This window comes from Physeter macrocephalus, chromosome 20, assembly GCF_002837175.3.
Source record: "Physeter macrocephalus isolate SW-GA chromosome 20, ASM283717v5, whole genome shotgun sequence".
NCBI lineage: Eukaryota > Metazoa > Chordata > Mammalia > Artiodactyla > Physeteridae > Physeter > Physeter macrocephalus.
In genome coordinates, this window is record NC_041233.1 from 73,910,651 (window position 1) to 73,925,934 (window position 15,284).

Sequence of the window (15,284 nt, forward strand, 5' to 3'; positions counted from 1 at the left end):
TCAACCACAGACTCCTTGACCAATCACCATTGGCTAGAGGCAAAAATGTGCAAAAGCAGATGTAAAATATAATATAAATTGGGAACAGACTCCATAACTCATCTTCAGTTTGGGGACATTTTGGCAGTTAATCAACTGTTATTATGTAAAGAATGCTCCAATCTTTGCCATTGATTATAACACCATTGTTACCTGTTCTCCCCAAGCTGAGCCATATCTGCATGTGACATGAGTCTGACATTTTTAGGGTTAAATCCATGTTTTTTCTGCTCTGCATATTAATCAAAAGACTGAGTAAATACAGCATTAAGAGAAAGCAAAACCATTTGGCTTGTTTAGCAACCAAAATAAACTACCTAGAGGCCAGGCATTTAACTTTTTGATGGTTAGGAAAACTGAATTAGGTTTATTTTTTGACATGACACGTTAAATTTACCCAACCCGTCACACACATTGTGTTTGTTGGTGTGTTGTATAGGCTCACCATTCAGTTAGGTAGTAAATCTGGAAATAGGAGATTCTTAAGTAAAGGTTATGTTTGTTAATTACTGGGCTTTGAGGAAATGAAAATGTAGCGAAACATCATCTCCCTTGTTCTTTGTAAGGGAAGGAGGGTGAGGGTGAGATCTAGGGAATGCAGAGCAGTAAAGGGACAGGGAACATTCTTACATAATCAGGCTTTGCTTAGGCTCTGTCTAGCTGAAAAGAACAGAATTCCTCTGAAATTACATTGTTTCTGCTGCCTGCACCTTTGGTCTGTGTGAAGTTTGGGCTCGCAGTGGTGGGTGCCCCCGGCCCACACCTGTATGAGCGTTCAGCTCCAGGGCCACCTCGAAGTTTCACTGCATCTCGTGGTCTAGACTTCCCAGGTGGAGACTCTGGCTCGACTCATTTCTCAAGCCTGGACACAAAAGTCCCGAGTCTCTGGCCAGCCTGTGGATGCCTTCCCTGAAGTCAGGTGTGCTCCCCCGGCTGCTTAACTGTGGTTTGAAGCTTTGGTCGTCACATGGTCTCTGTCTCCTCAGCTGAGGTGGTGGAAAGGTCAGGTTTTCCAGGAAGGGCGTAGGTGCCCTCCCACATGTGGCTCGAGCATCTGGACAGGTATCACTGTGGTCCCCCAAATGTCCCTTTAGAAGCCCTCTCAGTTGACCTGGAAATCCCTCTGCTTTACTTGTTATTCTAGTCGCTCCCTTGACACGGGGTCCCAAGATATGTGGCTGTGGGTAGGAACTGTCTTTCATGGTTATGGTTATAATTTACTGCCCGCTTTTGGAGCTGGGCTGTTGTTATGGTAGTGAGTAGCTTATAGTTACTTTCCCTAGACCTTTCATTCTCAGCTAAATCTCCCTTAGGATGACATCTCAAAATTGCACCCCACACCCGGCCTCCTATATGTTAACAGAGAAGGCGGAGTTATTGGATGTTCTGTTTGCCTAGATAAAATGAGAGCCTGCCTTGTAAAAATGAAGAAGAACCTCCCATTGTACACAGTTTGTTTTAAATTGCTGCTTTTAGGAAGCCTTGGAAGTAGGGGGTGGGGAGAGTGATCTTTAAAAACCAAGGACAGAAAACTAGGTGTAGCTTTTCCACCGTTACCTGGGATGCAGGACTTTCTCAGTGAGGGTGGTTTAGTGCTGAGGTCCCTTCTTTACCCAGGCATCTTCAGCAGACCCGAACCCCGAGAGCTCCCCCGATCTGCCTGTCCACAGCAGCCCCCTTTGTGCATCTGCTCTTGGACAAGTGAGGCCTGCCGCACCCAGCATCGGGCTCTGAGGGATTTGGCTGCAGAACAGCCAGGTCTGTAAAGCGGAGAACCCTGTTTTGGAAGGACTGTGGTGCTGAATTCCCAACAACAAAAGCCCCTCTTAATCCTCTGGGGTGCTTATAAGCAGGAGTGCCCTCCATATAGGCCACTTGCAGGCCAACTCACGTGACACACTGCTTTGGACTTCTTGATCAGACGCAGTCTGGCTTGTCTTTCTGACTCTTCTCTCAAGCCCGCAGTGCTGTGGGATGCTGTAAACACAGCCCTTAGGAACCAGACCCCCTGGGTTATTGTTAATCAACAAGCCACGCCCTGCCCCCATGATTGGCGCCATTCATTTCCTGCTTGGCCGGCCCGTCACGCATCTAATCTCAGCCCAGCCTTCCCTCTGGTATCAGTGAGAGGTCCCCTATCTTGGTCCCCCCTGGGGGTTGTGCTATTCAGATGAACATAATAATCAGTTCATTTTACTTCCGGAAGGCTGCAATGACTTCCACCCTAAATATTGTCGCTCCAGATCCCCACTCTCGGATCAGAGAGTGAAGCTGCCAGCTGTTGGTGCTTATATCACATCCACACATTTTCTAGCTCAGCTGCTTGAAGCTTTGCAGAGAACTGCTCTGTGCTCCAGTAAACCCAGCCGGTGCAGAGGTTGAGCACGTGTATGGTGTTCTGGATTGATGTAGCAGTCTCTGAAGTTCCCCAGGGGCGTTGGGAGATCAGCTAGTGATGCTTGTTCCCAGAGACCTTCTCTGTGCAGAGGCCATGCTAGGACCAGGAGAAGAGGGAGTCTGGCGCCTCTGGGAAAACACAACAGTGAGCCCGCTGGACTAGCCCTGACAAGAAAAGACCCCTGTCGTTTCAGGGCTATTTCACAGCCTGTTAATTGTCGTTGCTCCTGGAGAATTCTGCAGTGAAGATGGCCCAGGGAATTTTCCCTCCTCTCTTCAAAGGAGACCTCTCAGCAGTGCTGTGAGCTTGTGAGAAAGAAGGGAAGCCAGCGTTTTAGGAAGGAAGGGTCTGTGCGTGCAGAATGTAATCATATCTCTCCAAGGGCCCCCGCCCTTGCTTCCGGTTTATATACCCCAGTTGCGTGCTCGGTATTTTCAAGGTGGTGCCGCGCTGCTCGCTCACGCTCTGCTCTCCACCCCGGGGGCCCATCCCTCCTTTGCTGCCACAGTCAGATGTGGCAGTGCTGCCCATCCCGCACTTAGGGGATTAGTTTCCCTTTGACAAAGGTGTTCATTTGAACTGGTCCCTCCCGTTCTCTTTGCTTCCCATGACTTGTTAAAAGCAGGTGGGTTCTGTCTCCACCTCAGTGGCCTGTGCCCTTGGTGACGGTTGACTGTTCACAGTACTTTCCGTTTGTAGAATAACACATTTGTCTCCCTTGATGACCATGAATTGCTCCAGGCAGCTCCTTTCTGAAAATGGCCCTCCGCTGCTATTTTCTTAAGTAAATCTCAGCTAGTATTGAACAGTTAATACTTGCCAAAGGGAAATCGTAACTCATATGCTTTATTATTCAACAAAGCAATGGAACGGGGCATCAATAGGTTTTTATTGCTTATGCAAAGCATTTGGCCTTCCATCGCATTGACTTGCCTTTTGTGCAGTCTTGATAAACACAGGAGAGAGGTGCAGGGTCCTTGCAGGGAAAGCTCCATGTCTCATTTCATCTGCACCCTTTGGACGATCTGTGCTTCATCCAGCAAAGTCCTTCCAAGCTGCTGGGAGAAAGTCCCCGTGCTGTCTGTTTTTTAAGGATGTAATCCAGAAGCGCCTACTGTTTTAGGCGGCAGGAAGTACCACATGGGCAAATCTTTTCAAAAGCGAACGAGGTTTTGGGGACACTTCACCTTTTCAGAAACGGTGATTTGTTTGATAACAAGTGGACAGCCGTCAGCAGGAGATGGGTCAACAAGGAGGTGATGGCTGAGTGGGCACGTCCTACTTGCAGTAGGATTCCAGCAGCTGCTCTGATTAGAATTGTGTCTGAGAAGATTGCCAGAAGGAAATAAAAAAGTTATGTTTCTTGCTACCAGTAAAAGGGATTCTACATGCTGTCCTATTAAATCTGTTCCTATCAGGCCAGAATGTGATAGATGGGCTTCTCAGTGATATTGAAAATTTCAGTCAAGGAGGAGAGATCAATTTCATGTCACAGGGGCCTGGAATTTTATGAGTCACTCTCCAAAGTCCTGATCTAATTACATTTTCCTTTAGCTGCTCAAACTTGCCTCCCTTTTTTAGGGTATTTGCTCATATTTCTATGGTCATAAGTTAAATAGTAGTATATGATGGAACAGAGGTGATGGTGATGATGATGATACGATGATGATGATGGTTTTGATTTGCGAGCCCGCTGGTTATTCTTCTGTCTGTTGGTTTTGTTTTGTAGCCGTGTCCTTGGCTCTTGCTTTGAATGGAGTCTGCCGAACGAGGTTTTGGGGACACTTCACCTTTTCAGAAACGGTGATTTGTTTGATAACAAGTGGACAGCCGTCAGCAGGAGATGGGTCAACAAGGAGGTGATGGCTGAGTGGGCACGTCCTACTTGCAGTAGGATTCCAGCAGCTGCTCTGATTAGAATTGTGTCTGAGAAGATTGCCAGAAGGAAATAAAAAAGTTATGTTTCTTGCTACCAGTAAAAGGGATTCTACATGCTGTCCTATTAAATCTGTTCCTATCAGGCCAGAATGTGATAGATGGGCTTCTCAGTGATATTGAAAATTTCAGTCAAGGAGGAGAGATCAATTTCATGTCACAGGGGCCTGGAATTTTATGAGTCACTCTCCAAAGTCCTGATCTAATTACATTTTCCTTTAGCTGCTCAAACTTGCCTCCCTTTTTTAGGGTATTTGCTCATATTTCTATGGTCATAAGTTAAATAGTAGTATATGATGGAACAGAGGTGATGGTGATGATGATGATACGATGATGATGATGGTTTTGATTTGCGAGCCCGCTGGTTATTCTTCTGTCTGTTGGTTTTGTTTTGTAGCCGTGTCCTTGGCTCTTGCTTTGAATGGAGTCTGCACAAACACTATTAAATTAATAGTGGGAAGGTAAGTTCCAAAAAAGAAACAAATAGTGACTTTGCTTCTCAAGGTTGTCTATGTAGGAGCCTTGGCCACAGGACACTGGATGGGACAAATTTGAGCTCTTCTGGTTTTCCCTTAAGTTATTGTCCTTCTGAGATTTCTGTCCTCAACACAGATCTTTCCTCTCCTTTGAATTACGAACTCAGTATTTCAGAAAGCAGGGCATCAATAGTAAAGCAGTACCCACTGACTATACTTTCTTGTGGACCAAAGCCCACTGCTGGCATCTCTGGTCCATCCACTGATGTTCCAGGGCCTCACCAGACACCCACTCACTTGCCAGTTTTGGCCTCCAAAAAATAAATAAGCTTTCTTCTTTATCGTTCTCTTTGGAATAAGAAATACGGATTGGCATTTGAGCTTTGGCTCATGGCACATTTCTCTCACTCCCCTGGGAAGTGATTTCTCTTCTCCATTTATCTCGCCTCCTCCCTCAAGCGCTCTGGCAGTGAGCTAATCTCTGTAGAGACGAACCGTCAAAAGACCCGGATTCAGGACCTGACCTTGGCCCTGACTAGCTGTTGGCCTTGGACAGGTTGGTTCCCCTCTTGGAACCTCAGTATCAGTGATCATGTAAATACTGGGTGCGTGGTGCTGGCCAGGCATCGAGGGGGCAGAAGAGGGATACAGATTGGGCAGTGCGTGGCTTGGGGCTGCAGGGTCCTTGCAACTTTCCAGGCTTAGAGTTGCTGTGGGGCCTGATAAAACGCCGATTCCCACGCCGTGTCTGCTCTGAGGTTCTGGTTCAGTAGGTGAATAGCCACACTTGGAGAAACACTAGCCACGTAGGCGAGAGACAGTAAGCCAGCAGTTCTGATAGATTACTGATAATTGATATGTTACGGATAGCGGTAGATCGTTATTGGGCCCAGATCCCAGAGCTGGAGGACCAGTGAGTCAGTCTGTGTGAACTGTAACCCAGTACCTACAGAAAAGGGGGATTGTGTTGACAGCGCTAGCCAGACCTTGTCCACGGCAGGCATTCGGCAAAGGTTAGGTGAATTAATGTGAAGTAATTCACCATCATACATCTGTGTGAGAATCCACACTTGAGTGAGGTGGACAAGCACAGGGCGGGCTGTGTAGGTACAAGAATCCAGTTGCTGGGGTTCAGAGCTTGTCTTTGCCACTTACTGGTTGGGTGTGACCTTGGGCAGTAGTGTAATCTTTCTGAGCCTTCATTTTCACACCTGTGAAATGAAGGAGGGCCGAGGGCCTGCCCCCGGGTTGTCATAAGAATCGTATGACACATAGAGTGACAGATGTAGAGAGCAAACTTACGGTTACCGAGGGGGAAAGAGGGGTGGGACGAATTGGGAGATGGGGATTGACTTATGTACACCACTATGTATAATGAGAACCTGCCGTGTAGCACAGGGAGCCCTACTCAGTGCTCTGTGGTGACCTCACTGGGAAGGAAATCTAAAAAAGAGGGGAATCTGTATACATATAACTGATTCACTTTACTGTACAGCAGACACTAACACAACATTGTAAAGCAACTATACGCCAATAAAAATTTTAAAAGAAAATAAAATTTAAAAAAACATGCACCCATGGGCGGTGCTTAGTGCTGGGTCTGGTATGCAGTACGTACTCAGTGCACGTTAGCCGTGATTGTGGCAGGAGGCTCGGCCTCGGGGCCGGCTTGTAACTGCTTCCCTGTAGAGCCTCCGCCACAACCTGGACCAGGAGCCCACCTGGCGACCGTGTGCTCTGCATCTTGGAGCTGAGCTTCCAGGTCCTCTCAGTGAGGTTAAGTGAGACCTGCTATTTAAGGAAGGGCAGGCAGTTGGCCGTCCAAATTCAAGATACAGGGCCACGAGGAGCCTGGAGGCTTGGGTCCTGGAAGCAGCCTCCGAGTAGCGGACCCACAGGTGGAGGCAGGAACTACCCTCTGCTCTGCCGGCCCTGTGCTTAGGTGGCTCCTGGAAGTCATCTCAAGTGACCTGCAGGACCTCACCTTTGGGTAGGTATTGATCTCCCTCTTTTACAGATGTGGAAACTGAGGCTGGGGTGGGGGATGGCTACATGACCTACCCAAGGTCATAAAACTAGTAAGTGGCAGAGTGGGAGTTCCAGCCCAGATCTTTCTGACCCCAAAGCCTGAGCTTCGCCTAAGCCCATAGTGTCTTTGGGGCGGGGCGGGCTGCGCTGTTGATGGCAGAAGGAAGAGCGAGGACAGCAGGGGACAGCAGGGTTAGCTTGGGGTTTGTTTGTGATGGCAGCGTTTTATATTGAAAATGTCCATGGTGTCTTTTGTAGACCTCGCCCCGATTTCTTTTACCGCTGCTTTCCAGATGGAGTGATGAACTCGGAAATGCACTGCACAGGTGACCCCGATCTGGTGTCCGAGGGCCGCAAAAGCTTCCCCAGCATCCATTCCTCCTGTAAGTTCAGTGGCTGGGACACTCTAATTCCTGGGTCATGTCTCCTGATCACTTTCTTCGGGAGTTTAGGTGGAGAGAAAAGAGTTGATACACGAAGGTCGAGCACCGTTCACTTTTCTTCACTGGCTGGCTTAGAAACAAGATATTTAATAGGAAATAATAAGCCTGAGGACAAGGCTCTGGAGTTTACAAAACATGGTATATGTTGCATTTGTGAACTCGGCAGAGTGTAGCATGTGACACTTTACCGTTTGGCAGTACCAACCAGAACTGGACAGTGCAAGGGAATTAACCATGTTCCCTGGGACCTCATGCCTTCCAGCTCAGCGTTCTGTCTAGTTTACTCCTTCATTGAAGGTAGTGTATGTGTGTGTGTGTACCAACATATAGTATATATATAAATGAACATACACCCACCCCAATATACAGTCAGATTATGGGTATGTGAGCTGGGACCAGCCTTAAGCAAAGAGTAAATGACATGAATCAGGTGCAGTGTGGTATAGTGCAAAGCATACAGGTCTTTAAAGTGTGACAAACCCTGACTCTGCCAGGTCCTAGCTCTGTGACTTAACCTCTCTGTGCCTCAGTTCCTGCTGTGTAAAGTGGGAATAAGGCCTCCGCTATTGGTTGGAGTGAGGGTTAAAATAAGAGATGAGGATCACTGGCGTTTCTGGAGCGTCTGCCAGGCCCAGATGTTAAGGTACTTTATCTTATTTAGTCCATTCAGTATCTGTCAAGTGCTTGGTATCATGCTTCAAATAAACTTCAGTCATCCATGCATTGTTTAGTCTCAGGGCTGAGGTTCCCAGAGTGTTCTGGTTTGTGTCTTCACTTGTTCCATCGGTGTTTACTGAGCGACTTAGGTGCCAGGCACTGACTGCGATAGGTGTTGGGGACACAAAGGTAAGTGAGACACAGCTCGTGTCCTGGGGAAGCCACGGGCAGTGGCAGGCTGTATATTTAGGTTGGTGATTCTGGGATCATTGGAGAGGAACCAGGCCCACAGGTGACCACCTGGGAGAGGACAGCCTACTCTCCTGACCCGGAGTCGTTGATTCCCCACAGGCCTGATCGTTGTTTAGCTTTGGCGAGCCTGTTACCTTAATCTTTTCTCTTTTTTCTGAGTACCTAATACACACCCTGATAGTGGCTGGATCAGGGAATAACTGGACGGCCTTTCCTGCAGAGTGTTTGTTGGGCGTTTTGCTCAGTCATTAGAGATTAGGGCCTGTCAACGATATAGAGGTGCCCGGCCCTCTAAGTGGATCTCCCATCAACCTATGCCACAGCCCTGCCAGGTCCGGTTGTCCCCACTTTGTGTACAGGGACGGTGAAGCTTAGACAGACTCAGCAACTTGTTCAAGGACACTTAGCTGACCTTCATGCCAGCCTCTAACTCGATAGTGTCTTGGGCTTTAGGTGATTAAATACAACAAGGTGTTCACAGCCCACGTTCATTTAAATAAATAACTCATTTTCTCCTCTGGTTTACTGGAGACTTTAGTGGGTTGAATAATGGCCCCCCAAAAGGTATGTCCAAGTCCTAGCCCACAGAACCTGTGAATGTGACCTTATTTGGAAAAAAGTCTTTGCGGATGTAATTAAGTTAAGGATCTCAAGATGAGATCATCCTGGCTTTAGGGTGGGCCCTAAGTCCAATGACAGATGTCCCTATAAGAGAAAGGCAGAAGAACATTGAGACTTAGAGATGCAAGGAAGAAGGCCACGTGAAGGCAGAGGCAGTGATTGGAGTGATGCAGCCACAAGCCAGGGAACACCTGGAGCCACCAGAAGCTGGAAGAGGCAGGGAAGGAGCCTCCCCGGGGGCCTTCACAGGGACCGTGGCCCGGCCAACACCTTGATTTTGGACTTCTGGCTTCCAGAACTGTGAGGGAATAAATTTCTTTCATTTTCAGCCACCAGGTTTGTGGTAATTTGTCACAGCAGCCCTGAGAAAAGAAAAAGGAGACTTAGATTGAACACATCATTGGTTCATGGAGAGGGTTTGGCTTTGGAGTCGTGGGGGAGATTGGGAGACAGCACGCTCCTGGGCGTGCTTCCTAAAATGCCCTCCGAGGTTAGTATTGCCGGGGGCACAGCCTGCATGACGGTGTAGGGTTCACAGTGCTTCTAGGCTCCAGTCACTCCCGTCATTTAAGGTCACGCATCCATTTGGAATCACTTCCTGTCCGAGTTTGTTCTTCCTCTCTGAAGTCATGTTTTGTTTTAAGTGAGCCTGTTTCGGAGGCAGTGTAGGTGCCAGCTGGAGGAATGCCTGCGGTATTGATTTCCTGTCGCCTTGCTGTCAGGGATTCCTGTGCTGGCATTGTTTAGAGGTACCTGGGATGGTATTCACCTGGGGTCCGCTTCTGTCTGCTCTCCATCTGTATCCTTGTGGGGTCACTCAAGTTCTCTGTTGTTTTAAGACATGTTCTGTTCTCCCAAAGACTTGGTGCTGAGCTTAAAGGGGCTTCAAAAATTATAAGCAGTAAGAAGTGAAACCCTGTGGGAAAACCTTAATCCTGGCTTTCAGACTGTTAACTGAGGACTGCAGCACAATTTTGTAGCTACTGTTGCATTTGAACTTGGGAGGGAAATAGGTCTTATGTGAATAACTCAAGCTAGAAGACTGCTGGGCCACAAAGAGTAGAGGCCAGGACCCACAAAAGTGTTTCTTTCAGAGGCGCATCCTCCCTGTCAAATGCGTTTCCTGACAAGTCTGCCCACCAGCTGCCTTGTCTAATGCGAGGCTGTTGTCCCATCTGTGCTAGACAAGTTTTTTGACAGAGGCTATTACTGTCTTTTGCTTAAGATGTACTTATAATGTTACAGACTTTTACTACTTGGCAGACACAGACTCCTCCCCAGCCTCTAGGCTTTGGTGAGTATTTTCATCTGCTCTCTTCCTCTTTTTTATGACAGGTCAGAGATTGCCTTGCAGGGAGCTGCCATATCCACTTAGAAAAACCATCAGTGCTGTTTTCTGGATTTCTTATTGTAGCTAATAGGAAGCCTAGTGGTTGGTGTGACTCTTTGCTCCTCCAAAGAGGTGGCAGACCTCAGAGGGGGTGACCTCAGTGGACTCCCATTTTGTGTACACTCTCTTTCTCCCTTCAGTAAAATCAACTTCGTGGGTTGCATTTGGGTGAGTGGACACAGGGGTTCCGGACCGAGGGATCTCCGGAGACGAACTCCCCATTCTAGGTAAACGTGGCTTTGCATCTGCTCTGTTCACAGGTGACTGGTGACTGGAAGGTAGTCGATGTCCACGGGTTGTCCTGCAGAACAGTTGGTTTTCTTTGAACGCAAGAACAAACGTTGATTACTTTTGGAAACAAAAGATCTTGTTCTCAGTTTACCATAAGCAGTCCAACGGCACTGCCCTGAAGGGCTCGTGTGCCAGACTTTCAGCAAATGGCACGTCCCTGTGGTAGCCATTCTATGGGACTTGCTCTGTGAGGCAGCCTAAGCCACGCTTGCTGGAAAAGCAGAGGTCACAGTTTCAGAGAGCGAGTGATTTCCTTCAGAGTTTTGAGAAGCTTGGGGTTTAAAGTGGAGAAAGGCAATGTGGCTTCAAAGCAGGGATATTCTGAAAAGGGGATTGTCTTTCATCATATACCATCGCAGCTTTTGATTGGGTGTTGTTTCAACTTCCAGAAAGAGGATAGATTTCAGAGAGAAAAATTGAAAAACAAAAACAAAAAACCTTATTATTGCCAAGTCAAGCTATTAAGAAACTTCTTTTCTGTAAAAGGGTGGGAATGAATAAAGTGATACTGTTGTCCAGGGGTCGGCAAATGAGAGCGTGTGGGCTGCCTGTTCAGTAAATAAAGTGTTATCGGTACACAGAGATGCCCATCATTTACGTATTGTTTATGGAGGCTTTCACTTTACAATGGCAGAGTTGAGTCGTTGCAGAGCGACCTGACCCACAAAACTGCAAACGTGTTGCCCATACTCCAAACAAATAGTATTAAAAGGCCTTACCACAGGGGTCCCCGTGGGGGAGGGATGAACAGGCAGAGCACAGAGGATTTTTAGGCAGTGAAACTGCTCTGTATGACACTGCAATGGTGGATGGCTGCCGCGACCCGTTTGTTGAAACGCGTAGAATGTACAACACCAGGACTGAAGCCTAATACGAACTGTGGGTGTTAGGTGATTGTGATGTGTCAGTGTAGGTTCAGCAATTGTCACAGCTGCTGGAGGATGTTGCTAATGAGGGAGGCTCTGTATGTGTAGGGGCTGGGAGTCTATGGGAAGTCTCTGTACCTTTTAAAATTTGCTGTGAACCGAAAACTGCTCTAATAAACTAACGTCTAAGAGAAAGGCTTTACTAAAGCAAGACCAGTGCGCTTGAATTGTGCACGTAGATGTTTCATCTTAAAACAAGTCCATTATCGTATAAAAAGGGGGCATTTATGGGATAATCAGTGCTTGTGGGATGCATTCTTTAAATGACAGACAAAATTTCAAGGCATGTCTGGCCGATGGTGATTTAACAGATTCTTCTTGAGTACTTAGTGTTTTATAGGTACAGGCTTGCACTTGGGGAGGGTCCAGGATGCTCAGACGTGGCCGTGTGCTGCTTGGGGCCAGGGCAAATACAAGGTGCTTTAACACAGTGCTCTGGGATTGGGGAGCTGGGAATTCCAGTTGGGGAACAGGGAAAGCCTCTGGAGGACAAGCTCTTTCTCCTGTCATTTCCCAGGAGAGTACGCGTGAGCTAGGTGTTTTGGGTCATTTATGTTTGAAGTGTCTTTATTCTGTTTTCTAGCTGAGTGTAGAATTCTAGGTTGAAAATCAGTTCTGTGCAGGATTCTAGTTTACCGTGTGCTTCAGAGAGACCCAGTGACATTCCCTGCTTTCATTTTGCTTTTCTCTTTCTCTCTCTGGAACCTCCTAGGAGCCTTTATCTCTGGTCATCTGAAGTTTCACAATGATGTGCCTTCCTGGGACTCTTTTCTTTGTATTTACTGTTCTGGTCTCTCAGTGGGTCCTTTTATTCTGTAACTTTGTGTCCCTCCCTCTATATTCCCTATTTCTTTTCTCTGGATCCTGTATTAGGCAGATACTGAATCTCCTGGGTTGATTTTATCTTTTAATTTGATTTCCTATTGTCTTTGTCTTTTTGTTCATCTCTCTAGGAGATTTAAAAAATTTTATTTACCAGCCCTTCTATTGAATGTATTATGATTTTTATATTCTTAATTTCCAAAAGCTCTTTCCTGAACTCGGATTAAACAAAAAATAACGTCGGGTTCTTTTGTCGTAAGTACAGTGTCTCTTTCTTCTTAGTCTGCAGGTATCATCTGCTCTCGCCTTCTCTTTATCTGCATGTTTTTTGGTATCTAGCTTTCCTTAAATATCTGGAGATCTTCGGCTGGATGTTCTTATTTAACGTGGGAGCACTGAAGCTAACTGGGCGGGGCCCATTAAGTGGGCTTCACTGCAGGGTGGGTGGGGAGTGAACGGGTTGACCCTGAGTGTTAGCACCTGGCCTTTACTTAAAGGCCCTTCCACTCCCTGGAGGAGGCACCCCCCTTCCCTGTCTCTGGCCAGGTGTACATGAACCTGGCGCTCTGGAAGCCAAGCCCAGGGGCTTGGTTTCTCACAGGTCACCTTGCAGACCTTCCCTCAGGCCCCTGTGTTCGGTCTGATTGTTCAGCCCTGTTTTCTACTTGCCTGCTTTTTCCCAGCCCAGAGCCTTGAATGGTTAAACCTCCTACCTCCTTCAAAAGTTGGGGAGGTGACAGTTTCCTGCTTTGAGGATGGGGTGGGGACCTGGAGAGTTTAACTGCTCTCTGGGAACTTTCCAGCTACTTTGCTGTCCAGCCCACGTCTCACCCCTGCCTCCTGCAGTACCGGTTCAAAGCTTTGCAGGGCCCTGCCTGCTGAATTAGCGCTCTCATCAGCACCACTGTCCGCAGGCGTGGAGGCGCGCCTTTTCCCGGCTCTGCCAGCTGCTTCCCATCCTCATGTATTGTGGGGTGCAGTTGAGGTGCTTCTAGCTCCATTTAAGATAGAATTTGTTTCCCTATTTGCATTAGTCAGGGTTCTCCAGAGAAACAGAACCAATAGGGTATATGTATATAGAGAGAGGGAGAGGAATAGTTATTTTAAGGAATTGGCTCACAAGATTGTGAGCGCTGGCAAGTCTGAAATCTGTAAGGCAGGCCGGCAGGCTGGAAATCTGGGTAGGATTTCTCTGTTGTAGTCTTGAGGTAGAATTTCTCACTTGGGAAACCTCAGTCTTTGTTCCTAAGGCCTTTAAATGATTGGATGAGACCCACCTACATCATGGAGGGTGAGCTCCTTTACTTAAAGTCAACGGATTGTAAATGCTCATCATATCTAAAAAATGTCTTCAAAGCAACTTCCAGACTGGTGTTTGACCAAACACCTGGGCGCTATGACCTAGCCAAGTTGACACATAAGATTAGGCATCACGCTATTGTTCCTTCCTTCCCCTATCGTTTTAAGTTCAGAAATACCATCATAATGCTCTAATACCTAATAGTTGCAGGGGCACCATATGTTAGACGATTCTCATGCCACCTCAGCGTTACTTGGATGACGGAGTCCCTGAGAGTGGAGTGCATACGCCGAAGGGTCTTTGTAGGCTGAGTGTCTGGGAGTTTGCTTTTGTGGAACAAAACTAAATGGGTTGTAACTCTGGATTGAGAAATTATCATAAGATATCATCTATGCTAAGCAGCCAGGTTTAATTCCATCAAGCATGAATATTCAGTATTATAAACCAGCTGCTTTTTGGAGAGGTTAGGCAGGCTTTTGCATAAAGAAACAGGAAATAGGAGAGCAGAAGACATTGCGGGATTTGTTTGTTTTGCACCATTTAATGAAATGAAATTGCTATCCAGGGTTTTTGCTGGTAGGTGGGAAGCTTCTTCTTCTTCTTCTTTTAAAAATGGTATAAAATGGCATGGGCTGCTTTGGGTCATTGGTTCAACCAGGACAAATTGCTGGTCATTTGTCTGAGGTCAGTTCCATTTGTGTGGTTTGTCTTCTAACTGAGAAATGAAAGCTCCCATATTCACTATCATGTCAAGGGACGCATCGGACTTGGCAAGAGCCTCTCCTGGCTTTTTTCCTAATTTTGTATTATCCTTTATCTCAAACTTCCAAGACGATTTCCGAGGTTCTGGGAAGCAACTGCACTTATTTTGCAGCTTTTTCACCATTCAGATGAAGACTCCCCTGAATGCTGGAAGGACTTGCTTTGGGGATGCCCAAGCCTTGGAGGCAATGATTGCTTTAAGAAGAATCAGACCTCTTTGTAGGATGATGTTCCGCAGTCTTTTTTGCATTATCACCCTTCCTCATTTTATAAGCTCCCCCCTCCCCGCCCAGTTTCTCTTCTCTACCACGAAATATTAATTCCACAGATAGATTGTATATCTGTTTATGTGCTGTGGCCCTCTGGAGGACCACAAACAATTGTAATAGCTAAGATTTTCTCATCTCCCCAAGAACCAATTTTTGTCCCCTTGGGGGCAACATTGTCTCGGTGGGGAATGGTGTTCTTGGTTTCTCTTACAAGCAGTAAGCTTTCTCCTCCTGAGTACAGGTAAGACTTTCTTGTTTCTTTGCATGTCTCATAATGTTGTCGTTGTTGTTTTTGGAGATTGGGTAGTTTGGGTAATATATTAGAGCAGTTGTGGGTACTGATCATTCCTCATTCTGGGGCTTGTTTTTGCTGTTTGCTTATTTATTTGTTTAGTGACTGGTTGGATTATTTTAGTGAAGCCTGTTTACCCTACTGTGTGAAGCCTCAGTGTGATGTGGCTCCTCAGAGGCTGCAGCCTTGGGCATGTGCACACTCACCTGGGATGACGGTGGTTTTAGTAGGGTTCTCTTTGACTGTGTTTTTCCCTGGCCACACCCCAGTGCTAGGTTCCACTGCTTGATGGCTCTATTGTTTTCAGCAATGCTCTGGGACATAAGTTGCTCTCCACAGATTCATCCAATTAAATTCAAGCTCCTTTTCAGGGATAGCTTTTG

General features: G+C 46.9%; 1 protein-coding gene across 9 annotated transcripts in view; it reads left to right on the plus strand.

The window, feature by feature from the left end:
- PLPP4 (phospholipid phosphatase 4) overlaps positions 1 to 15,284 on the plus strand; it is a 532,132-nt gene that overhangs the window by 371,104 nt on the left and 145,744 nt on the right. For 5 of the 9 annotated variants that reach the window (XM_055080898.1, XM_028481212.1, XM_028481214.1 and 2 more), the window contains 2 exons: positions 4,770 to 4,833; positions 7,135 to 7,259. The exons of the other annotated variants lie outside the window; for them this stretch is intronic. In XM_055080898.1, coding sequence (XP_054936873.1) covers positions 4,770 to 4,833; positions 7,135 to 7,259 — 189 coding nt within the window. The remainder of the gene's footprint in view (positions 1 to 4,769; positions 4,834 to 7,134; positions 7,260 to 15,284) is intronic. 9 annotated transcript variants of the gene reach the window in all.